This window comes from Megascapheus bottae, chromosome 16, assembly GCF_031878675.1.
Source record: "Megascapheus bottae isolate mThoBot1 chromosome 16, mThoBot2.hap1, whole genome shotgun sequence".
NCBI lineage: Eukaryota > Metazoa > Chordata > Mammalia > Rodentia > Geomyidae > Megascapheus > Megascapheus bottae.
In genome coordinates this window covers 19,918,215-19,945,389 of record NC_143524.1, presented here as the reverse complement: position 1 = coordinate 19,945,389, position 27,175 = coordinate 19,918,215, and the positions used below count along the sequence as shown (strand labels likewise).

General features: G+C 37.4%; 1 protein-coding gene across 1 annotated transcript in view; it reads left to right on the top strand.

Moving 5' to 3' along the window:
- Trim44 (TRIM family member 44) overlaps positions 1-27,175 on the top strand; it is an 83,028-nt gene that overhangs the window by 9,616 nt on the left and 46,237 nt on the right. The window contains exon 2 of the mRNA XM_090347880.1: positions 9,248-9,325. Within this exon, the coding sequence (XP_090204006.1) occupies positions 9,248-9,325 (78 nt within the window). The remainder of the gene's footprint in view (positions 1-9,247; positions 9,326-27,175) is intronic.

The window sequence follows — 27,175 nt, the reverse complement described above, 5'->3', positions numbered from 1 at the left end:
AGTACTTTACCACTTTGAGCCACAGTGCTACTTCCAGTTTTCTGAAAGATAATTGGAGATAAGAATCTCTTAAGACTTTCTTCTTCTAGCTGGTTATGAACCATGATCCTCAGATCTCAGCCACCTGAGTATCTAGGACTAGAGACCTGAGCCACCAGTACCTGGCTGGCTTACATTTTATAATTAACAAATGGCTTTTTTCAATTCTATTCAGCACTTCTTTCATTTCATTTAATTTTGACACAACCTTGAGGTAGAATACTTATTAAGATATAAATTATTTGAAGTTCATGGAAATTGCTTTTTTTTTTGCCAGTCCTGGGCTTGGACTCAGGGCCTGAGCACTGTCCTTGGTCTTTTTCTCAAGGCTAGAGCTCTACCACTTGAGCCTCAGCACCATTTCTGGCTTTTTTCTATGTATGTGGTACCGAGGAATCGAACCCTGGTCTTCGTGCATGCTAGGCAAGCACTCTACCACCAGGCCCGGAAATTACTTTTTATCTTCATTCAATATATATTTACTGAAAGGTTGAAATTGATCAAGAGGAATTTTTTTTTGTGTGTGTGTGTGTGTATGTGGGTCATGGGGCTTGAACTTGGCTTGGGCACTGTCCCTGAGCTCTTTAGCTCAAGGCTACCCCCCTACCTCTGGGTCTAGGCATTGTCCCTGAGGTCTTCAGCTCAAGGGTAGGGCTCAAGGTTCCCACCCTACCCTTGAGCCAAGCCCCACTTCCCATTTTCCAGAAGTTAATTGGAGATAGAGTCTCAGGTCCGTTTGTGCCTGGGCTGGCTTTGAACCTTGATCCTCAGATCTCGGCCTCCTGAGTGGCTAGGATTACATGCCCAAGCCATCATGCCTGGTTTCAAGAGGAATAGTTTTTGACAGTAGGGAACCTAACAATATTCTTTCAACAAAATGATAGTAAGGGAGGTAAATAATAAATAATATTTTAGATAATGTTAGAGACTCTGAATAAACTCGCTAAGGAGGAGATAGGGAGTGATGGATTATGACAAAGGAATGAGAGGAAGACTGTTCAGGCATATGAGAAGGACTATTTTGAGATAATGACATGGCTGTGGAGATCCAGGGACAAGTGGCAAGAGTAATGAGTGTCAAGGCCCTAAGATTAGATGAACTGAATAAGGTAGTAGACATTACCTCTGTGGAGTATAATGATTGAGAGCAAGGCTGGGCGGTACTGAGGAATAGAAGAGGTAAGAATACAAGTAGGCCATGATAAGGATTTTGGATTTTGACTGGCCTTCCACTGATTAAGCAAGACAATGAATGATCTGATGTGTATTTCCTAAAACCTCACAAAGTGTCTTTGTGTGACTGGAGTATTGAATAGCAAGGATAGTAGCAATATTGGTATTTGCTGTTCTTGAGGAGTAATGGAAATAGCAAAGAACAGTTGGATATGGCATATATTTTACCTTGATTCAAAAGACCTGATGATTTTTTTTCAGATCCAAGAATGATTTTGGCTTTGAGCAAGGTTGCCAGCATAGGTAGAGACTGGGTTTGAGTTGGAAATTGAAGTGATATGAAGTTGGTAAAAACTTTCACTTGTAAGATGGTGCTATTACAATTTAGTTATATTTCTTTGTCAAAGTTTTCTTTAGGACAGGAGCATGGCCTAGTGGTAGAGTGCTTATCTAGCCTGCATGAAGCCCTGGGTTTGATTCCTTGGTCCCACATACACAGAAAAAGCCACAAGTGGTACTATGGCTCAGGTGTTAGAGTGTTAGTCTTTAGCAAATAAATAAATAAAGCTCAAGTGCCCAGGCTCTGTGTTCTAGCCCCAGGACTGCCCCCCCCCAATTTCTTTAATGATTTGATTCTTTATGAGGATGTTTAATTCTATCCTAAGACCATTTCCCACAATTCTCTTGCTTCAACTTCCCAACTGACTGTTGAGATTGTAGGCATGGACCACTATGCCTAACTTGAGATAATATTTTTGGTTTTTGAAGCATCATCTCAATACAAGATTGGTGGGATAGGGAAAAACAAATGAAACCCCAAACAGCCAGTATTCTTTTGCATGCTGCTTTAAAAAAAATTATTTAGAATATAGAATTCATTATTTAGGAGCCAGTTTAGGTTATTTATGTGGTCTATATATACTTTACTGTTAACACATGAGTTTTCTTCTGTTATTACTGATATAAATCTGATTTTGTATAAATCAGGTAACTGCCACTTAATCAGCTGATTTCTGCTATGTGGGAATGTGAGCTTAATGTACCCTTCAAATTTTCAGAAAAGAAATTAAAAATCTTTATTATGGTAACATATCTTCTGATTTTTAAATGTTGGCAGCTCATTTAAAATTCCCAGTGTGATGTGTGGGAGAAACACTAGAAGCCAAAGAAAATAGTTCTACAGGCTGTGGACTGGATTTGTAGCTTGTGATCTGGTTAGTCTTCATTATTTAGATATAGAGAAATAGAAACGGGGGAGACACACAGTACATTGTGGCAGATCTAAGAATAGAATGAGTCTCCATTTTCTTTGTGTAGTGCATGTTACACTGGGAAAGTTAAGCTTTTTAGGCAGTCTGAGGAAAGGTAATATCTATCTAGAAAATAACATGTACATTGCAAATTTTGTATATATTTGGGGAATTTCAAATCTCTTGACACCCACACATGAATACCAGGTGAAAAAATCCATCCCTTAGACTTGTTGACTCATATTTGCAATATAAAAACAAGACCCCCCCCTCACATTCATAGGTAGGCAGATTGATGGGAAAAGACATTTAAAGCAGGAAGCCTGATTTCTTTTCTACCTCTGTTTTTTACTCTGCATATATTTCTGTCTGACTTTTTTATATTTTAAATCCTAATTATGAAAGTAATGAGTACATTGAATTGTGTTTAAAATGTTTCTACTATTGTCTTTAATGCTAGTTCCAGCAGTAATTGCTTTTGTAGTCTTTTACATACATATATCACCTATGAGAAACAGTATTTATTATATGTACCATTTTGCAAGATTTAAAAAAATTCCACAATAGATCTTGTCTGGTATAAAGCCATATATTCTTGTGTCATATTCCATAGTCTGTTAATTCTATTTTCATTCTACTATTGATGAATGCTTAGGGCATTTAGAATTTTTCAGTATTATAAACAGTGCTACAATATTGTACCTTTGCTCTTGATACATGTCTTACTGTTTCTTTTAGGCTATAATGAATGGAGCTTGAGCTAGCATCTTCATGCTTGCTATTCAGGCTTTCTACCACCCAGCTACACTTTGAGTCCCTTGTTGAACTGGTTATTTTGAGTGAAGTCTTCCTTTTTACTTTGGGTTTATGCCCGGGGTGTGATTCTCCTATCTTATACTTCCGGCCATAGCTAGGATTATGTCATCTCGCCCAATTTATTACCAATTTGTTTTAATACGTAGTTTTTAAAAATCTGTTTTGGTGGGGCTGGCTTGGAATCATGCCTCTCTTAATCTTAGCCTCTTAAATAGTTTGAATTATAGATGTGAGCCACCATGCCTGAGTCTTAGTGTTTTTTAAGAGGAAAGCAGAGGTAGATTTCCTAGCTATGTGATTTCAAAGTAGCTTTTACATTTTATGTTTCCATTAGCAAATAACATATGAAAGTCCCTAATTTCTTCAAAGCATTTATTAACATTTGGTATTAACATGTTAATTTTTTTCAGTCTGATAGGTGAGGAATGATTTTTAAAATATTAGTTATTTTACACTTTCATATGTTCCTGTTCTTTGCTAGGTTTTTTTTGATGTTGTTTTGGTTTTTTGTTTGTTTTTTTGGTCATGGGGCTTGAACTCTCGGTCTGGGCGCCGTCCCTGAGCAATCCAGCTCTAGGGTACTGCCTTATCCTTCAGCTACAACCCCACTTCCATTTTCTAGAGGTCTTAGACTTTGTGCCTGGGCACCTTTGATCTGTTATCCTCAGATCTCAGGCTCTTGAGTAGCTAGGATTACAGGTGTGAGCCACTGTGCCTGGCTTTTTTTTTTGTTCTGATTTAAAAGAATTCCTTATGTATTTTTTTTCATGTATTCTTGGTGTGTGTATGTATGCCAGTCCTGGGCCTCAAACTCAGGGCCTAGGTGCTCTCACTTGAGGACCTAGGTAGCATTTTACCATTTGAACCGCAGCTCTACATCTAGATTTGGTGTGGCTAATTGGAGGCAAGTGTCTCATGGACTTTCATGGTCCAGCTGTCTTTGAATCTCAGTCCTCAGATCTCAGCCTCCTGAGATGCTAAGAGTAAAGGCACAAACCACTGGCACTTAGCTCCCATATATTATTGATATTAATATATTGTTCAAAGTACAAATTACTGCTTGGACTTGTATTATAGCTAGAAACAAGAAGGTTTTAGATTTGGTTCAACATATTCCTTTGTTAGTTTCTTAATTAAGATTGAGCATACAAAGATAGTGTTTATTTAGATCTCTCCAATGCTGGCTTTTCCACTGTCTAGCCCTAGGATTTGGTGGACAGCATTTGGCTTCCACAAAGCCATTTTTTTCTATTGGGAGAACTCACTGTGTCTTAATTATTCTGTTAATGTAAAATGCTAGTAAATGGGTGAGTCCTGTGAGTTTTGGTTCCTCATTTGATTTCTACCAGCTGTTTTTTTCTTAGCTGTAAAGTAAGAATAGACTACTTGTAAATTTTTTGATATTGTAAAATTCCAATGAAAAAATATGTTTAAATGCTTTGTGAGAAGTGGGTGTCACAGCCATGTGCATTTCTTTATTCTGTATTCTCTTAGGGGAGGAAGGGGAGGAAAGACACCTGTAAACAAGGAATGCCTGTTTAAGCTGGGTTCTTGGGACATAGTAGTACAAGAGGATGACATACAGATATTGAGAGAGTTCTCTCCACTGGTCATGGTGCTTGCCCCCCTAAGACTGGAGTCAGATGTATATGAGGTTAGAAGTAGCCTTCCCTGAGTTGTTTCCTTGTACCCTCCAGTTGTTCTCTGTTGTTTTCAAGAAGAAGCTCTTCTTCCTGACAGATTAAGTAACATAAGAGAGTGCAGTCTCCTGTGCTATCTTTTATTTATTTATTTTTTGCCAGTTGTGGGGCTTTAAGTCAGGGCCTGAGCGCTGTTCTTGGACTTTTCTTAAGGCTAGAACTCTACCACTTGAGCCATAACACCACTTGCAGCTTTTTTTTTGATATTCTGGTACTGAGGAATCAAACCTGGGTCTTCATGCATGCTAAGCAAGCACTCTACCACTAGGCCAAACCCCCAGCCTGCTGACAACCTTTTGATTCAAGATTCCCTTTGCAAACAAATAATTGAAATAGGGTAGATACTACTTTGTGGTTTGGGGATACTGAGATACCACCCTTGTACCCAAACAACTCCATGCCCTCCATTCTTTGCTGTACGCTTCTAGAGTCCACAGATCTTCTTGAGTTTGTCTGCCTGGTTCAGTGAATCAAGTCATTGAATTCTTCCTTTGGTACATATTTTTAGGTCTCAGGAGTAGCCAAAAGGAGTATATATGAGAGTGGTTTTCTTAGAATTTGGACACTGGCTTTAAACACCTACACAGAGACCTTTAGGTCCAGGACTTAAGTCTGAGGAAAAACAGGGATTGAGGATAGGCTGAATTTGCACGGGGATCTTCCACTTGGATTCTTGTAAGAGCTCTATGACCTGTCAGGGTCAGCTGACTCTTTGGCAAACAAAGGTTCTGGGAAGAAGTTTTGTTTACAAAACAAAAACATTGGAGAAGTTTCTTTTTTTTACCACTCATTTAGAGACTGTACTGTAGGTTCAATTAGCCCAATTATTCTTTGAAAATAATTCCCGGGGAGTCAGCTGGGGAGGTAGAATGTGTGAATTTCCTGAGGAGAGGCTAAGATGGATCTATCTCCCTGTCTCTCCTGTGGGTTGGTGATACTTCTGATGTTTTGTGAAGAGGAAGAATTTTACTGATGATGCATTTTTATGAAGGAAGGCGATGAAGAGGAAGAATTTTGCTGATGATGCATTTTTATGAAGGAAGACGAAGGGTTCCCTTATCTGTCTGTACAAGGCACATCTGCCTGTTTGCAGGTTCTGCTGCTTAGGGATTCCTTCTGTGTTTTTGTTTCTTTACTGAAGATTTTAATTATTATTATTATTTTTTTTTGCCAGTCCTGGGCTTGAGCTCAGGGCCTGAGCACTATCCTTGGACTTCTCAAGGCTAGAGCTCTACCACTTGAGCCTCAGCACCATTTCTGGCTTTTTTTTCTATGTATGTGGTACCGAGGAATTGAACCCGGGTCTTCGTGCATGCTGTAGGCAAGCACTGTACCACTAGGCCAAACTCCCGGCCCTCGTTACTGAAGATTTTGAGGCACAGTTTGTGCATTCCTTTTCATTCGCTAGAGCCAAAGGGAAAGTCATAATACATGGGTGCTGGCTGGCATCTGGGCTGTGGGGAAGAGAGCTTTCCAGGGACAAGTGACCTGATTGTTCAGCCAATAAGAAGCAAGTTAGAGGAATGATATCACCAGACAGTCTTTATTGTCTGGACATCATGTAAAAAGCAGGATTGTGTCTGGCAGCTTAACCCTTTTGTAGGTACTCAAGGTCTCACCCTGGTATGTTACCTCTAGATTACTTTTTCCCAACTGTCTGCTATAAGAATGCAGATGTAAATGAGTTGAGAAATAAAGAACCTCACTTAAAAATAATTATAATTTCAAATCACAGCTAGAATGGGTATGTAATCTAAGCTGTATCCAGAGAGCATATTTAAAGCATATGTTAGTCATATGGTATCAAACTTTTTTTTTTTTTTTGCTAGTCCTGAGGCTTGAACTCAGGCCCTGGGGCACTGTCCTTGGACAGCTCAAGGCTAGTGCTCTGCCACTTGAGCCACAGCGCCACTTCCGGCTATTTTTTGTGTATGTGGTACAGAGGAATCAAATGCAGGCCTGCCTCATGCATGCTAGATGAGTGCTCTTATCACTAGGCTACTCTATGGGAGAGAAGGGAGGTAGAAGGAAAAAGAATTTAACAAAGCACTTTCTATTTGGAGGAGTTGAAAATGATTCTGCAAATTTTGAATCTTATCACTCATTGATCTAGAGGCTAAATCTGAATTAGAGATGTATGTAATATTTATTCTTGTGCTAACAATGACTTTTTTTTTTTGCCAGTCCTGAGCTTAAGCTCAGGGCCTGAGCACTGCCCTTGGTCTTTCTCAAGGCTAGAGCTCTACCACTTGAGGCACAGCACTACTTTTGCCTTTTTTCTATGTATGTGTTACCTAGGAATCAAATCCGGTCTTCATGCATGCTAGGCTCTCTACCACTAGGCCAAACTCCCGGCCCCTAACAATGACATTTTTATGTTTCCTTTTCCTCTGGTAAAATTAATGTTTCTGTTCTATCCATACAGTTGTTGAGATGACTCATTTGGACAGTCATTTCTTAAAATGCTGTGTTCAAGTTGTTTAGTAGAATTTTTACATGGTCTTTCACTGATAGGGAAAGAGATGCAGAGATCAAAACATGTAGTTCTTATCTTTAAGGAACTTAAGAAATCAAGGAGAAAACAGTAAAAATTTCTTAAATTTCTCTTTGCCTTGTGGTGTAGGCCCTTGTTCTAAACAACTTGTTATATATTAACTTGCTTAGTTTTACTATAAACCCCTGAAATAGGTACTATTATAGTTAGTTCCATATAAGATAAAGAAATAGAGAAACAAGGAGATTAAGTAACTTGCCTAATGATAAAGATTTGAATCCAAGCAGCAGGACTCTACCGTCTAAAATAAGTCTGTGCTGATCAGTACTGCATTACTAGCCACATGTGGCTTTGGAATATTTGTAATAGGGATTAGATTGGGCTGAAAGTCTAGAAATAGTAGATTTCAAAGACCTCATATTAAAACCATGTACACACACATAGTTTATATATATATACATATGTACATACATATCTATGCATATAAAACTTGTGTTGGAAATGTTTAAGATTTACTAAATAAAATATGTTAACATGGAATTCACTTTTATTGTAGCTTCTATAATAAAACTTAAAATTACTTGTAGGTTTGTTGTTGGAGGGCTAATTATTTTTAGACTATACTTCACTGGATCATTATACTGCAGTAATAGCAATAAAAACCATGTGACATTTGGAACACTTGTGTGACATATATTGTATTAATACTTCTACAAATACTATTTTGGTTAAACCTTTGTAGTAACTTTGTGTATTATCCCTGTTTTGTAGAACAGGTTTTGAGAATTTTTGTGCTTTTCTCTTAGTTACTAGTTAAATAATGATAGACTCAAATTTGAAACGTTACCTTGCTCAAAAACCTAGTGGTTTTAACTGGGAATAGTGGCACACACTTGTAATTCCAGCACTAAGGCAGGAGGATCAGGAGTTCAAGATCAATATCACCCCAAGCTACATTGTAAGTTCATCCTGGAGGTATACAGCGAGACCCTATTTCAACACACACACACACACCGTGTGAATGCATGTGTGTGTGCATGTGTGGGTGGAGAGAGTGGGAGGGAGGACAGGGGAAAAAGAGAAAAGGACATAATGATTCATGCCTATCAATCCCAGCCATACTTGGGGTGTGTGTGTGTGTGTGTGTAAGCAGAAAGATATCAGAGACCACACCCAAGCAAAAACAGATTTATCTGGAAGATAAACTTAAAGCAAAAGAGCTGAGGTGCAGAGTGCCAGTAAGTGTGAGGCCCGGAGTTCAATCCCTAGCACTGCCAGTAAGCAAGAGAAAACACTTGTGCTATTACCAGTACACTGTAATTCCATTTTTATTTAAATATAAGGCTATTTTTTTCTTTTTACTTTTATAAGAAAATTTAATATTGAATATTGTATTGGACTCAAAAAACTTGAAAATAAAAAAAATCAGTAGGCCATATGATGAAAATATCTCTTTGCCAGGTTCTTGGCCCTCAGTGAACAGCAGGAACAGTGTTGAGTCTGGAACGAAACAGTGAATCAGCCCTTATGAATTGCATTTAATTTCCATTCCAGCAGTTCTCTCTGGTCACTGGGCAATTTATGTCCTGACCCTCTTTGTCCACAGAGAAGGAAAAGAGTAGTTGAGTAGCTCTCTTTAGTCATTAAGTTCTCTTGGCTGGTAAGAAGAAAAAAAAATGCTTTTCATTTCACTATTCTCTTAAATACAAATATAAACAGTATTTGAGAGAACAATAAAATGCTATTTAATGACCCTGGATTTTTCTTTTTCCTAGAGCAAAGACTCAGGCGGACTGAAGGCAGCTATGATAGAGTTGGTGGAAAGGTTAAAGTTCAAGAGCTCAGACCCTAAAGTAAGTAATGTTTTGGAATTGATTGGGTGTTGGCACTCAAATGTTTTGTTCTCCTTGAGCTAAGTTTGAGGAGTGTTAATGTTTATTTCTCTGAACTTTACATTAAGATCCAATTAAGACTGCCCATTAAAAATGTTCTAATATGCCTGGAGATAAATAATTTATTTTCCTTCCTCTATTTTATGACTTACTATTCATAATCAGTAATTTGAACTGCAGAGAAGTACATTTTTAATCTGTCTTTACCAGGCCTTTGAGGCTTCTGTCCTCCATTCCTATTAAATCCAGCCAAAGGTACCTGGATACCGATCATCATAATACAGGACAGTAGAACAGAATCTAGATCCATCCAGTTGGTGTTCATTACTAACCTCCTGCTTCTCATCATGTAAAAGCCAGCTGCTCCTGAGTATTATTTTGTCCTTGTCACCTGGGACCTGAAATTTGCTTTAGGAAGTATTTTAGCTTCTTTATTTTGCAGCATTGTTGGGGCTGGAGACTGGATATTCTGGGAGGTGCCATACCTGGGTGGAGGTGGGCTGAGAAACTGCCAGAGGAATCATGACTAATTTGCTTCTCCTTCCGATAGTGATATTTTTGTGTTACTGCTGGTCTTGAGATTAACAGACTCTGCTTGAAACTCAGTGCTTTTTAAAATTAAGGAGGGAAAGGAGCATGATTTTATTTTACTTCATTTCTATTCCCTTTCCCTAAATTCATCTATATAGGGTAATAGAGATAACATTTCTTGAGTACCTTAGAGCTAAGTCCTATGCTAAGGGCCTTACATAATTGTGATAAATATACACAATAAAATTTTAGCCATTTTATGTATTAAAATTTTTTATTATAAAGGTGAAGTACAGAGGGTTTATAGTTACATCTGTGAGGTAATAGGTACACTTCTTTTTGAACAGTATCACCTCTTCCCTTGTTTTCTTCCTCCCAATTCTTTTCCCCCACAAGTTACATAGTTTATGTTCAACATAGTATCACTGCTGCATTAGTTCACCCTGTGTCCCACCATTTCAGTGCTCCCCGGTATCCTCCCCCAAATAAATAAACTTACATACAAGAAATCTTCTAAGAATATCTTCCTTTGGTCTTGCTGTGTGAATGTTTAGATTCCTTTTTAATTTATTATGTCCAAGTATAATTTGTTTTATCTTTTGTTATCTGTTCTTCTTACTTGTAGATTTATAGATACTTTCTAGTTATAACAAATGATGGAAACTATACAATCTGAGTCTATACAATCTATAAAAACTATACAATTTTTGGGCCTGGCTTATTTTTTCCAAGTCTTTCAGTTTCTATACAAGTGATACAGTATCATTCTTTCTGATGGAAGAATAGAATTCTATTGTGTATCTACCATAATTTCTTGAACCATTTGTCTGCTGGGTTGATTCCATAGCTTGGCTATATTAAATAATGCTGTAATAAACATGGTTGTCCTGATATCTTTAGCATGTCTTGGTTTGTGATCACTTGAATAAATGTCCAGGGGTAGAATTGCGGGTCATAGGAAAGCTCTGGGTTTGAACTCAGGGCCTGAGAACTGGCTTTGGGCTTTCTCAAGGCTGGGACTCTAACCACTTAAGCCATAACACTACTCCCGGTTTTCTGTGTATGTGGTATGGAGGAATTGAACCCCAGTCTTCGTACATGTTAAGCAAGCACTCTATCACTAAGCTAACCTCCTGTCCCCCGTGTTTAGTCTTTGAGGGACATCCACGCTGTTTTCCAGAGTGGATGAACAATTTTACATTCCTACTAACATTTTCATAGTGTTCCCTTTTGGCCATATGCCCACCAGTATCTGTTATTGTTAGTTTTCTTGATAATGGCCATTCTAACTGGAGTGAGGTGGAATCTCAGTGTTGTTTTGATTTGCATTTCTTTTTTTTTTTTTTTTTGCCAGTCCTGGGCTTGAGCTCAGGGCCTGAGCACTGTCCTTGGACTTTCTCAAGGCTAGAGCTCTACCACTTGAGCCTCAGCACCACTTCCGGCTTTTTTCTATGTATGTGGTACCGAGGAATCAAACCTGGGTCTTCATGCATGCTAGGCAAGCACTTTAACCACTAGGCCAAACTCCCGGCCCCTGATTTGTATTTCTTTTATGGACAGACATGTTGGAACATTTCTTCATGTGTCTATTAATTTTAGCCATTTAAAATGTACACTTAGGTAGCTATCAGCACCATCCACCTCTAGTATGTTTTCATTATTCCAGACTAAAGCTCTACCTGTTAAACACTAATTCATCATTCCTCTTCCTCTTACCATGCTTTTAGTTATTGCACCAACCTTATAGTTTATTATTCCTGTTTTGTTAATAAGTTATTTGCTTCAAATTTGATATATTATAGAGATGGGATTCAAACAATTGACACCAGTGCCCTTAATCTTTGTTTTGTATCATTCTATAAATCCAGAACTGGGTATCATCTTCTTTCTATTATGTAATCCAACTGTGCCTTGGTTTCCTGTGCTGAAACACTACATGAAGCTGAGCTATAGACAGTGACAGGCTTCTCCAAAGTTAGCTTTGGCCACTAATATACAAAATAATTTTTGCTTTGAATGACGTTGCAGTGCTAGTTCTCTCTCTCCTTTCGGGTAGTTAGGCTTCAAGGTAGAATATATTGACTGAGAAAAGGAAAAACAAACTTACATAAACTTTATTAATTACCTTAGCTCACAGTAGGAGGATCCCTGGTAAAATTTTTATTTATTTATTTTTATTGTAATTAATAAAAGGGTTACATGATATTTGCCAGATAGAAGGTGCATTAATTCACATATATTGATACCCTTTCACATGTCTTGGTCCCCATTACCCTCCCCCCCCCACCCCCTGTCTTGGTTTTCCCCCCTTCCCTATCCAATTTCAACCTGGTAAAATTTTAAGTAGTTTTTCCTTAAGTGAATATGAACCAGTTAATTGTCAAAGGCTGTTGATAGCTTTTCTTAGCCAGTTTTGCTACGCCTGTGATTGTAATCGGCACAATGAAGAAGGAGCCATGATACAGGTAAATACAGGCTTCCTTTGTAAATACAGGTAGTGCTTTTTGATGAGAAATTTGTTTGAAGTGGAAGGATTGAGTGGCACCAGGAGAAAAAAAATCCAGAAGTGGCGCTGTGGCCCAAGTGGTAGAGGGATAGTCTTGAGCTGAAGAGCTCCAGGATAGCATGCACCCAGAGTTCAAGCCTCACAACCAACATAACGACTGACCAAAAAAAAAGGCTCATGGTTTCCCTGATGCACCAAAAACTAAAAGATAGCTGTAGAACCTGTTTTGGGCATGAGTATTATATATACACATTGAACACCTTTCTATCTGTAAGTCATTGGCATGTGAATTTGCTGTGGATACTTGAAGCTTGAAAAAGAGTGAATATAATTTCAGAATGATTGTCAGGTCAGGATTATGAAAATTAGGCTACTTAAATATATGATTCCTACAATAAAATTTTCTCAGATATAAATTAGTGTCCTCCAAGAGAACACTTTTCATTTTGTTCTGTTTTTCCACAGTACCCTACCATCCCCTTTTGAGTTGGCCTATTTAAGAAGGGCTGAATCTCTCAGACTTTATTACCTATCATTTCCTGGCACAGCTTCCTTACATAGGTACACTGATTGAGGCATGGACGACTGAGCAGTATCTCTGACACACTTCCTCTTGAGCCCCCTAAAGCATTACAAAGCTGGATTAGTGCAGACACCAAAGTCTACTAGGGACTTTGTTAATTTTTAACTGTAAGTTTTGCCAAAGAACAGGGGGAAATGCCTAGATTAACTTTTTACAATTGTAAAATAATATATTAGATGAAAAATACAGATATTCATAAGGAAAGGTTAAATTCCCCCAAGTTAAGCATTATTAGTAGTTTGATGTATAATCGTGCAGAGGGACATTTTTTTTCTGTTTTTTAAATTTTATACAAAAATTTATGCCATGCCTTTGATTTTGCAGTTTCTCTTTTCATTATGTGGAATATTATAACATTTTTCTGCTTTGATAATAGAGTTAATTCTTCTGATATAGAAGGCTCATTTTATCCAAAACACTTGTTGGATGTCTTCTTTCCCTCTTGGCCAGTGATTCTTAAAATTTAGAGTGTATGAAAATCACCCAGAGGATTTATTAAAATGTAGAGGTCTGATTCCATCCCTGGAGTTTTTATTCACTTTGTCTGGCTTATCAAGTGTTTATCCATTTCTGTCCAAGTCTCAGGCAATGCTGATGCTGATTCAGGGGCTATACTTTTGAGAAGAGCTGTGCTAGACCTTGGCTGCTTTCCTTAGGTCTTCCTTTGATGTTTTTCTCCTTTCAGCAAATAGAAGAGCATCTAGAATTAAGACTAAATCATTTTAACTTTAAAAAGTAAATGAGGTGCATAGAAATCTAGGCTTAGGAAACAAATAATTTGAGCAGAGGCAGAAAATCAACTTAGTTTGCCTAACAGGACAGGATTGCTTTAAACCGTTATTTCCAAAAGAGAAATAACAAAGCCAAAAAGAGGGAAGGGATCCTTGTCAAGATTTAGGAGGATAATCAAAGCTCATGCAGTGTTTTAGGAGTAGCTTGCGTTTTAAAACCACAGGAACAACAGGAAGCATCAAATCACTGCCTCTAGTGGTAGGCCTGAAGGCAGGAGTCAGAGGCAGTGATGGTGGAAAAATATGGTTCTGGACCGGCACATGTTTGTGGCTTTGATGAACCCTGGTGCATACTTCCAGGCACCTCCTATCTAGTAGAAGAAGCCTGGGCACTGTCCTTGAGTTTTTTTTGCTCAAGGCTGGCACTCTACCACTTGAGCTACAACTCTACTTCTGGCTTTTTTGGTGGTTAATTGAAGATCAGAGTCTCATAGACTTAACTGCCTGGACTGGCTTCAAGTCCCAGTCCTCAGACTTCATTCTCTTGAGTAGGTGGGTTTACATGCATGAGGCACCAGCACCCAGCAAAGATTACTTTTATTTAATTTAACTTAATTGTTTTATGCTGGTCCTGGGACTTGAAATTAGGGCCTGAGTGCTGTCTTGGAACTCTTTTTGCTCAAGGCCAGTGTTCTACCACTTGAGTCATAACCCCACTTTTAATAAGCTAGTTTGTCCAAAGGATTATTGGAAAATGGTTTAAATAGTAGACATAACTTGTTTTCCAAGAAAAATGTTTTTAGCCACATTTTCAGAAACATCTGTTGAACAAAGAAAGACTTTGGTGTGTAGGTTTCTTATATTTATAGTAAGCTGGGGAAATAAAAAGATATAGTTAATCACATGTGTTTGTGGGTATGTACTTGCACTTGTGTATGTATATACTCATATCCTTGGAGTTTTCTTTATGTTTTGTTTTCTTGAGTTATCTTTCATAGTTGATCTAGAGGAATCCTATACTGAGAAAACAGATTGATTCTATTCTCTTTCTGTACAGCCCTCAGAAAGCATTGAAGGCAAGCATAACATTCTGAACTCAAACTAACTTCTTATGATGCAGTTAATAACAGCCACTTTCTCTATTAAGTACTAACAACTCCCCCGCCCCGCCCCACCCTCGGAGGATAAACCATTTGTGTTTCCTGTAACTGTTGTGTTTGAAGCAGATTATTAGAAACACACATATTTTTCAAGTTTGTGTTAATCTTACAAGGTATTGGTGGCTCACACCTATACTCATACTGACTCAGGAGGCTGAGAGCTGAGGATTACAATTCAAAGCCAGCACAAGTAGGAAAGATTGTGAGACTGTTACCATTAATTCACCACCAAAAAGACAGACCTGGAATTTGTAGCTCAACTGATAAAGCACCCGCATTGAGTGAGAAAGCTAAGAGATAGTGCCCGGTCTCTGAGCTCAAGCCCCAGTGATTGCACATAGACACAAAAAAATCTTACAGGAAATTATTTTCCAAAACATAGCATCTTAAAATCTTATCCATGTGTCTTTCTTTACATTGGATGGTCATCTTAAACCTGTCTCAAATGTATCAAATTGTGTTTTCCTTTCCTTAATTGCCAGAAGGGTGAAGCCAAGTAACTGCCTAGCAACATAAAATTAGATCTGAGAATCATTTATTATTTTTGTATAGTACTGATATGATACTTGGTAAAATAATTTTATAGTCATTTTTTTCATAGCTGATATCATTGACATGGAATACAGTCTAGTCCTTCATTCTTTTGTGCTAATCAGAATGTCATAGATTTTCTATTTACAAGTAGTAATGAATGTAATCAAAACTTAATTTGAATTCTTGGCTTAGTATTCTGTTTTATTAACAAAGATAAAATCCGGCTTCATCCTGCTTCTTATTTTCACTAGGGTAGAAACATTTACTTGAGCAGTGTTGTCCAACCAACTGAAAATTAGAGATGGTTCAGCTATTGAATGTATGAAAGTGTACTTTGGTTGTGAGGTTATTAGAATTGTCAACTTATTTCTCTACTCACTCTTTTATAAAGCTTTAAGTAGTGAATCTTGAGCAAGATTTATTTTATTTCTGTAGTCTTAACTGTCAAGCACAGGGTCTAGCACATAGTAGTAAATGTGTATCATCTGTCCCTGAAAATAAAAATCTGGCCCGTTTGAAGGATGTTCAATCTGAGTGTTAGGAGGTAAAATATTTTGCTAATAAGAGATGGGATTGGGAATTAACTTTCATTTTTTAAATTAGTGGGCAAGTAAACATAAATTACAAATACACATACATATGCATGTATATATTTGTATATATATGTACATAGATGTGTAGATATATATTTCTTGTCATACATGCAAATGTACAGATACCCTGTCATTCCTTTTAGTGCTATCCTTCATGGATTATTTTTCTCTCACACTGTTCTTTTTATCTCTTTATTGGGATTCATCAGCCACAGCTACTGGGACTAGTGATTGAATAGCCTTTTCTAACGGAAAATGTGAGGAGATGGCAAAGGAATCATCACTCCCAAGAGCATTTGGCTCTGGCTAAAATTTCAAACTCTAGTGCTTAGCTAGTTGGACCAAGTTGTAGAAGATACTAGGTGGGGAAAATATTCATGCTTTCTCAGGCCTCCTGTAAGATTTGAGGCATAGAAACAAACCGGGGGGGGGGGTGGAAATGTGGTCCCTTTCATTCTTAGAAGTACTTAGGTACCCTGAGGAAAAGAAATAAGCTCTTTTCCCTTCTTACTCATTCTTTGGCCTTTATCAGCACAAAATAAAACAGCTTTCTTCTTTCTCCTCCCAAGTGTAATAATAATATGTGCTTTTTGTAATTTTCCTCAGTATCCTTCAGAGTAGAGTATCCTTTAGTTTGATCTGACCAGTGCATGTGCATGTATGACAGTACAAGGGCTTGAATTCAGGGCCTTGTGCTCTCTACTCAGCTTGTTTGCTGAGGTGAAGATTTTCTTTGTAGACTGTGAATTTCCCTTAAGAAAGTATGATTTTTCTTTCTTAAAGTAACTAGATCATCAAGTGGTTGAGCATCAGCATTGCAAGTGCTATGCCCTGAGTTCAAACCCTAGGACTGCCAAATGTAGATCCAGATAATCCCCCAATGAAGCTATCTTGGGATAGTATATTCTTGTCTTTTTATAATTATATTGTGGTGTTACATCTTGAATTCCATAAATCAGTGAAAAAATTTATGTGTGTTCTGATTCCATTTACATGAAATGCCTAGAGTAGACAAATTTATAGTTATAAAAGTGAACTTGAGGCTGTTTAGTACTGAAAGGAAAGGTATGATACTTCTTTTTGGAATGATGAAAACACTCTGAAATTGATGATGATGATGGTTATATCACTCTGTTAGTATATTAACTCACAGAATTGTATACTTTTAATGGATAAATTATAAGGTGTGAATTATATCTCAATAAAACTCTTGAGAAAAACAAAGAAATTACTGCCTGAATCACTTTTCTTCACCCTTCAATTTGACTTGTCAGCTGTGAATAGTGGGTTCTTTTCTCCTTCCAAACAGGAATGAGGGCCAGAAATCTGACATTCTGTCAGAAATCTCTAGCAATGCATAGCAGTTTTTAGGAAGCTCAGGCTCTGGAATGAATTCCCTTGCCCATTACCTCCAGTATTGATTGCTATGCAACTCTGGGCAAATCCTGGATCAGGTGCCTTCATTATTCAGGTGTTTTGTTGTTTCACCTTTAAAATAGGGGGTTAAAGTACATATTTCATAGGTCATAGTGGAAATTATATGAGATAATTCATGTTTGATGATTTTGGTTAGACATCTCCTAAGAACCTCCAGTACTTTAAGCAGAAGAGGGATATGGGGACAGCTTTCTCCCTACAAAGTTGAGGAGACTGTCCAAGCCTTAGCAGTAAATACAAAGGAGCCGCTTGTTACAAAAAAACTACATTTTATTCTTTTATCAATTAATACTTTTCAGGATTAATAACACAGATCACAAGTTTTAAAGGGCCATTGATACTTCTTTCAGTGATAAAGACATGAAAATAAATTAAGTTTAATCCCCATCATTGGGATCTCTAGTAGGCTTGTTCTGTGGGCCTGACCTGGGTGCAAAATTACTGACTTTAGATCAGCATAGCTCTGTTGCTTATGCATGTTAAGGCATATATATCTACCTTGAAAGTGTACTACTGGTGTCTGTGTATTCCCAGTAGAAGCAAAAAAATCAGTGCATAAGTGATTAGATTTATTGTTATACAGCACATTCTCTAGTTAACACAATTGCCTAATGCCAAATAAAAAGAAAAATAAATAAATCAGATTTAAGAAACACATTATAAGATAGTTTCTTCATATTTCTTCTTTTCCGTTCCCTCCCAAATTTACCCTTTGACTGTTCTCTTATTGGAGTTCCAAGTTCCTAATTGAACTTCTAAAAATATTTACTATAGCCGTTTTAAAGCTAAGTGAGACATAGCTTTTGAGTCACCTAGAACATTGTTAGAAAGCAAAAGGATTGTGCATTGAAGAACTTAATAAAGTTAACTCATTGTGATGTCCTTCTCCTCCTTCTGCTCCAGCTCTTCTCTGAACTTGCAGGAGGTTTGACAGTGTACTCTGCTGAAAGGTTCCAAAGTTGATTATGTGGTTAATTTAGAAAGCGGGGTAGAGATGCCAGATCTCCCTCATAGCAGCTACCTTTTGTGTTTTCAGTGCTGGATTGTATTTGACATTTAATTTAGGAGCCTGGATAACTTGACTGTGATAATATTGATAAAACCAGCTAGATTTTTAAGAGTCTTAACTTCCCTCTTGTTATCCCTCCCTATATTCTTACTCTTACACCTTCCATTCAGCTAGGAAGTAAAAGCTAATGGATACTCAACAAAGAGGCATTTTCTTCAATATTTTAAGGATAAATCTTCACAATTCAAGGTTATATGGAGATGCTTATATGAAAATATAGAATTTGAAAACTGATGTTTCTCTCTTGTATTTAGCCACAGGGAAAAATTAATTTCTGTAGCTTGAAGAAATAGCCATTGAACCCAACAATCCAATTGATTTATTTCTGAAGCATATGAAATAGATTCTGCAATACCTCTTTAATTCCTGACTCAGCCCAATTAGTTAAACATTATAACCCTCAATTTTCAGGGGAATAAACAGGAATTGAAGTGACTTGTGCAAGGTCACTGTTTATATGTTTCCTTTTTATGATTTCTATATAGAGTATTAATAGTTTATAAAATATTAATTTTTATTAAAGATGGATTGGAAACCACACATCATTACAGTAGAGCTTGTTCTAGCTCTCAGGGCAAATACATTGCACATGACATGCTGTTTTTTTGTTTTTTTGTTTTTACCAGTCCTGGGGCTTGAACTCAGGCCTGGACACTGTCCTTGGGCCTTTTCAAGGCTAGAGCTCTACCACTTGAGCCACAGCACCACTTCTGGCTTTTTCTATGTATGTGGTACCAAGGAATCGAACCCCAGGTCTTCATGCCTGCTAGGCAAGCACTCTGCCTCTATGCCAAACTCCTGGCCCTAGAAGCTGAACTTTTAAGAGGTTCGTTAGGAGCTCTTTGTGGGAACTCATTGAGTACTATGTGGTAGCTCACAATAGTGGTTCAGTTACTATTATCTCTCATCGGCTAAACAATTCAGCTGATGTTCCTGTGTGCTTGAAGAGTATATATAGTTTTTTCCATGTATTTTATGTAAATATTTTATCCTATTACCATTTTACAACAGTCCAGAACATTCCTTTCTACCACATCTAATTCCATACGTTTTGCCATTATGATGCTCTTATCAAAGAAGGTCCTGAAAAGAGATAAGGCTTTCCTCACTGAATCTTTTATAAGGATTCCTGATGGCATACACTTACTTGGTTTTACACTTTCCCAGAATACACATAACAGTAGCTTCATAGGGCAAACTTTCAGGAAAAGAACTGGAATGGAACTTGGGAGTTAAGTCTTGTTTTAAATTTTTCTTTGTCTTCAGCAGGTAGAATAAGCCTCCTTTGTTCAAATGTAACAGGCTTAAAAATAGTATAAATTCTGTATTATTGCCTCCTCAGACTTTCACTGTCACCTCCACCTCCTACTTCCTACACAATATCTCCTGAAGTAGAAGCTATCTATCTAGTTTATGCTTGGCTCACATTGAAAAGAAGCAGAAAAATGAGATGGGTAGAAGCTTGCACTTTTGTTTCTTGTTTATATAGACAGACAGTTATCGAATGTGTTTGGAGACTCATTCTTACACTTTTACACTTTTGTAGGACAGGTCACCAGAATTTTTTTTTGTTCACTGCAAAGTGGTACTCAAGAACTTATGTTTGCTTTTTTTTGTTGCCACTCTATGGTCAGGCAAAGAGCAAAGTATCTTAAGAACAAGCAATAATACCAAGTCAAAGTGAACCCAGCTGCTGTATCCAGTTCTGTACCATGTAACTGGGTTACATATCATGGCATGGCATTAAAGTCAGAGTACCGGGCAGCTTGAACAAGCAGATATGGGAGCAGGAAGCAGGAAGGAAGAGTGCTTGGCAACAGTGTCACACCATGGTGGCTGAGGCAGTTCCATTTCACTCATCAGACAGCTGTGACTGTCTCTCAGATAACTGGAGTGCACACTTGCTATTCACTTCACAACTGATTAACAGGCTCAATTCAAGTGCTTATCAGATTCTTTCAAGTACAAAACCTCTAGGAAGTATGGTTCTATTGTGAGTACAGATGCATATATACATGGCATGCTTATTTATATCTGTATGTTTAGAAGAGAAAACTGTAAAAGGAAGGGGATTCAAAAGAAACAGTCATATCATGAATCTCTTAATATATTACTAGGTCTCAAGTACTGACATTTATAGTCTCAAGGAAAAATAGGCAGAATTACAGGGAGAATGGAATAGTTTAACTGAAACTTGGGTATCTGATGTAATAATTATGTGGGTCAAAGTACAAGTCAAAGCTGTATGCTGTTGTCTTATACATGTAATCCTAAAACCTGAGGATTGCAATTTGAAGCTTGGACAGGAAAGTACTAAGACCCTTTTTTCCAACTGACCATCAAAAAGCTAGAAGTGGAATTACGGTATTTTACCTCAAGTAATAAAATACTAGCCTGGAGCAAAAAATTCAGGGACAGCACGCAGGCTAGTTCAAGTCCTAGGATCGGTACACACACACACATGGATGGATGGACGGACGGATGGACGCACAAGCCAAACCAAAGCTAGTGTGTTATAATTGCTAAAGAGGAGGGATTAAGGGTGTGCAGTCACTATGTGTGAAAGATAGAATTTAAGGGCAAGATCCGAAAGCAAAGAATTTAGAACGAAGTGGAGAGAAGGCGGGAAAAAAAGGACGGAAGGAAGGACAGACTAGAAAAAGAAAACCCTTAAGAAGGCAGAAGGTAGATACTGTGGTATGAGTTGACCAGTTTTTCAAATCACTCAGAATCTCTTTGTGATTTAGACTTTTTTTCAGCAAGTTAGTGGTACATGAGAGTATATAACCAGGGTAAAGGGCCTACAGAGGGTAAGACTAAAATATAGGCATTGAGTAATGAGTCTAGATATTGAATAGAGAATAATAACATAAAAATGCAAAGAATGGATTTCATAGATAAGGAGAAAGATTTCTTCATCAGCCAGACAAGTAGGGGGTTAGATGTGGCATGGCTTGTGCCTTTCACTTAGAGTATACTGCCTGCTGTAATATGCAGGGCTCTGTACACCCTCCTCCACATGGCAAATAAGAGACCTGAAGGGAGAAAATAAAATTGATCACAGAGTTTGTAGTCTGGATGACTGTGAATGTCATTAATTGGAGCAAGGGAAGCATGCAGACATTTGGAGGGAAAATGTAGAAGAATATTACATTTAGAAAGCAGACTATATGATCAAACTGTACAAGTTCAGACTCCAATCTACTACTTAGTATATGAGGGCAAATTTCATCCCTAACTTTAGTTTCTTTATCAGTACAATGAAAAATGATATCTAATATGAGAGGAACTAAAAAAACACAATAAGCAGGAGGGGTGAGGATTTGATGACTTAGTAAGAGTATCCAGTGGAGATGTGTAGAAGCAGAGAGAAATTTTAGACTGATTTCCTGGAGAGAAAAGTCAAGCGTAAGGGCTGTTGCCCAAGGAATGTAACAGTTACATTCCAAGGTAGATGAAATTGCTAAGGAAGATAGTGTAGTGCAGTGCTTCTTAGAGGAAAGTGATTTTTCTCCTGGCAATATCTGTCTTACTAGGACTTATGTGTCAGAACTAAGAGGAGAGATTGCTACTGTTGAAGGGATGCTATTGGAACTCATATTCATTACCCTGATATTTCCTCACAATGAAGAATTCTTGGTTCCAAATGTTAATAGGATCAGGATTGAAAAACTAATGTTGAGAATTTTCTCAATCTAAAGTTACCTGGAGAGTGTTATAGAATTGCAGCAAGGAAGTTGTTAACCAGGAACCTCAAGATGTCCAGTAACCATAGGAAGAGAGATTTAGAGGAATTAAGGGTATCAGCAGTGCTGCTGCAGATGAATCCTAAGTGAAAATAGATGGAGGTGGTGACATTCCTTAGTGATAGAGGTGAATGGGCAGCACATGTATGTGACTTGATGCAAGCTTGGTTAAAGGTATGAGGTAGGATTATAACTTCAAAGTACAACATTGTCAAAGGAATAAGGAAAGGGATATTCCATGTTTTTCTTTGTTGGTTTTTTTTTTTCCCCAGACAGGCTGATAAATACAGATTATTTTTGACATTAAGAAGATCTATAGTTTTAAACTTTAATTATTTGAACTTCAAAAGGTTGTACCAAGAGGATTACAATTTAAGAAGTCCATCTAAGTGTCCAGTGCTTCTTATTTAGTTACTTTTTTTGTCCTTGTCTATCTAGTCCCTCCCCCTAAACTCATTCCACATTTCCCCTTCCGTTTTCACATATGTAAGTTGAATATTCTTGGTGTATTCATTCCATTCCCATTTTCATTACTGTTATTTATTACTAGTATTTTCCCCTCTTATTTCTTTTTTTTTTTTTTTTTTTTTTTTTTTTGCCAGTCCTGGGCTTGGGCTCAGGGCCTGAGCACTGTCCTTGGACTTTCTCGAGGCTAGAGCTCCACCACTTCCAGCTTTTTTCAATGTATGTGGTACCAAGGAATCGAACCCGGGTCTTTGTGCATGCTAGGCAAGCACTCTACCACTAGGCCAAACTTCCGGCCCCCCTATTTCTTATTTTTGTCATAGCACTCTTAACAACTTCTACGTTAGATTCTGGACCCTTAAATTCTTCCTATTATTTTGGCAACTAATGTGATTAGAGGCAAAGCTAGATTGATGAAATATTGCTCTGTCTTAGAATTTATGTAGTTGCTAGGCACAGGTAGCTCATACCTATAGTCCTAGCTACTCAAGATGCTAAGATCTGAGGATTGTGATTTGAAGGCAGCCCTGGCAAGAAAGTCCAGAAAAGGAGACTCTTATCTCTACTAACTATCAGGAAACTGGAAGTGTCACTGTGACTGCAAGTGGTAGAATGTTAGAGTGAAAAAGGTCAGGGAGGAGGCCTGGACCCTGAGCTCAAGCCCTATGGTTGAACAAAATAAATTATGCAGATATATGTATACATACATATATATGTACATATATATATACATGTTTTTCTCCCTAATGAAAACATAAATGAGACCCTGAAAAATTCATTGTCTTGCACAAAAGTCAGATAGTATGTCATTTGCAAAAGTCAAGGCTGGCTGGCTTTCAGGGCTTCATTTTTTCCGTCCTGAGTTTTTTCCACTATACTGAGTGGATTATCACTATCCTTGTTTTAGTCCTGGTTCTCAGAGGGTCAGTTTCCTTTTGAGAAACAAGATGTTATAAAGTGTAGTTGTCTGTGGACTGTCCGAGTTTAATCTTTGCCTTACTGCTTACCAGCCATGTAATACTAGGCCAGTAACATAACTCTGTTTTTGTTTTCCCCTAACATAAAATGAACTGTTCTAGCCTACCTGAGCATTAAATGAGAACACAACCTAAATATGGTAGATCTCTTAATATTGTCATTATTCATACTGCCATTCTGCTTAGCCCCCCATTTGCAGGCTTGGGCTTTGATCATACTGTGTGTCAATATAAATATCTTAGTTATTTAGTCAGTGAATGACTTGAATTGAGAAATTACTGAGCTTTGAGAAATATGCAGCATACCCTAAATAAAATACAAACATTTTAGGATCTTGTGTAAACACAGTAGCATTAAATCTCAGGCTATTGTTTATACTGTTAAGTAGAAGATGGTCTTAGGAGCAATCTGAACGTATATCTAACTTAGGCCCTCCATTCCTAATTTTCTGAGTGTTGTTATGATGGTTTTGGATTTTGTCAAATAGTTTTTTTGTATCTACTGATTTGATCATGGGATTTTTCTTCTTTAACTGACTTTGAAATGTTTAACCAGCCTTGTATACTCAGCATAATTTCCTCATTTGTATTTTGGTATATAATTGTTTTTAGATATTAGAGGACTTGATTTGCTAATATTTTAGGATGTAACTTTTCTTGTAACATGTTTCTTTTTAAAATGTTTAAAAATAAATATTGTAGATTATTGTAGAAATTTGTTAAAGGGGTCATACTGAAGAATGTATACTTACTGTGCATGCTTGCTATACACAAGACTTTGGGTTCACTCTACAGCAAACCTCTGCCTTACCCAATAGAGAAGAAAAGCAAATTCTACTCCTCCGAGATAACTACTCTACTTACCTTTTCCAAAAATATAACTGCCTTTATTACTGTCTTTTATAGTAGAAATAACTCCTGTTGGCATCAGTAAATGCTATCATTCAGTGAGTGGACACTTGAAGTAACTAATTGGATAACTGAGTTAGAGATTACATGGTGCGCTTAACAAAACACATATGATTATAGTGAAGAACATACAAATGACAACAGTCTTCTAATGAAAATGAGAAATAGAGTTCACACACACATACATTTTTTTCCTCTACCAATCTCAAAACTACCTTGTTAAACTGAAGCAAGTCAGGTTTCTAACTAGGTCATAAGAATCACATTACTGGCCAGGGCGCAGTGGCCCACACCTGTAATCCTAGCTACTCAGGAGGCTGAGATCTGAGGATCAAGGTTTAAAGCCAGCTCTGGTACAAAAGGATTTATATCTTATCTCCATTTAACTTCTGGAAAAATGGGCTTAGCTCAAGGGTAAAGTGGTAGCCTAGAGCTAAAGAGCTCAGAGACAACTCCCAGACCCTGGGGATAGGGCAATAGCCTTGAGCTGAAGAGCATGAGGACTGCACCACTAGTTCAAGCCCCATGAACCACCAAAAAAAAAAGAATGACATCATGGAGAATGTTAGTGATAAGATATTCAGAGTTTGGTTTTTTTTTTGTTTTTTCCAGGCTGCAAGATAATTTTCTTAGGCAGTTTTATTCACAAATAGTGGCTGTTTTATTTCATTCATAAGCCATGATGCTTTCTAGTAATTAGGCTTATTGTTTTTATAATTTGCCTCTAATTTCTTTTTTTTTTTGTCAGTTGTGGGACTTGAACTCAGCCTGGCGTTGTCCTTGAGCCCATCAGCTCAAGGACAACAGTACCACTTCGGTTTTCTAGTGATTAATTAGAGATAAGAGTCTCACAGACTTTTTAGTGCCCAGGCTGGCTTTGAACCTGATCCTCAGAGCTCAGCCTCCTGAGTAGCTAGGATTACAGGAGTGAGCCACCACGCTTGGCTTGCCTTTAATTTTAATAGAGGAAAATAACCATAGTTTCCAATAGGCTAGCTAACTAGTAGTTAATGGCTTTCAGCCCATGTCAAGTACATTGACTGGGTGTTGTTTTTAAGTACAAGCTTAATCCAAAGTTTATGTGTTAAATTAATTATTACATGTAAAGTGCCAGTCTAGATGTCTCTTGAATTTGGTCTAGCTTGGAAATAGTAAATACAACAAAGAACATATAGTACCAAGTAAAATTTAACTCTTCAGTTGTAAATCCTCTACCCCAAGATTTCACTTGGGAATAACATTCAAGTGAACAACAAGAGAAGCATATTGTTAACTGCAAAAGCATCTCTATTAGGAAAAAATGGATGCAAAAAACCAGATGCCATTAGAATGAGATCCTTTTTTGTTTTGATTGTCATGGGGCTTAAACTCTGGGCCCAGGCTTTGTCCCTGAGTACTTCAGCTCAAGAATATCATTCTACTCCTTGAGTTACAGTGCCACTTTCAGTTTTCTGGTGGTTCACAGAGTCTCAAGGACTTTTGTGCTCCAACTGGCTTTGAACCACTCAGATCTCAGCTTCCTGAGTAGTAGGATTACAGGCGTGAGCCACTAGTGTCCAAACAGAATGAGATTCTTCACTTAGGTCCCACCCTTGCAATTCTCATCACCTCCTAAAATAACACCACAAGCTGGGGACCAAGCATTCAACACATGAACCTGTAGGGCACATTTCATATTCAAACCTTATCACTGTCCTACTTCTTGAAAGAGGAGACGGAGAGTTTTCTTTTAATCAGAATAGTCCTGTTTTATGCTTTATTATATGTTGAGGTTCCACATCAAAGTCTTTGCCTTTAAAACAGCTTGACAGTTACTAGTTGACATTGTATAAAAAGAACATTTCTCACCAGCAACTTCACTCTTCTGTAGTATTTTAGCATTCTCTCTTCTAAGAGTGTGTAGATTTTTCTCCATTTTATAAAATCATATGTAGTCAGGAGTATAAGAATATTATACTTACTTTGGAGGATTTGCAAAGCAAAAGGAAGAAATCCCAAGAAACACTTGAAAATGATATCAGAAGTTTCTAGATAGCAGACAGCAGCATGAAGTAAAAATCCTGTTGCTTTTGGAGAACTGTGAAGTTTTTAATCAGAGTGGGATTCAGATGACAAGATAAATGGAACCTGAAAGTTAATTTTTAAAGCAGGAGTCCTATTCCAGAAAATTTAACCTTCCACATACTCTATCTCCCAGGGAATATTTTTTCTAGATTCTGAATTTAAATGAATGCTGTATGACCCGGAAGTTCTTACAGTTTTGAACAAAATTGGAAAATATCCATTTGTTAATTAATAGAGAATGAGAGTAGGTGTAAAGGGTTTATAGAGGAGATTATTCTGCCTTCAGGTCTAATTTGTGGTCTGCTCTGTATAAAATATAAGTGTCATGTTGAAAAACATATGGAAAGCAATAAGAAATAGAAATAGAAAATTTTAAAACGTAGGATTATTTCACCTACTGCTCTCTAGTCCACAGTTTTTCTGACTGAGATGCCAGCTTCCTAATATTTAACTGCATCTGTATAAAATACCTAATAAAATAGACTGCAGACAGTTTTAATTATGAT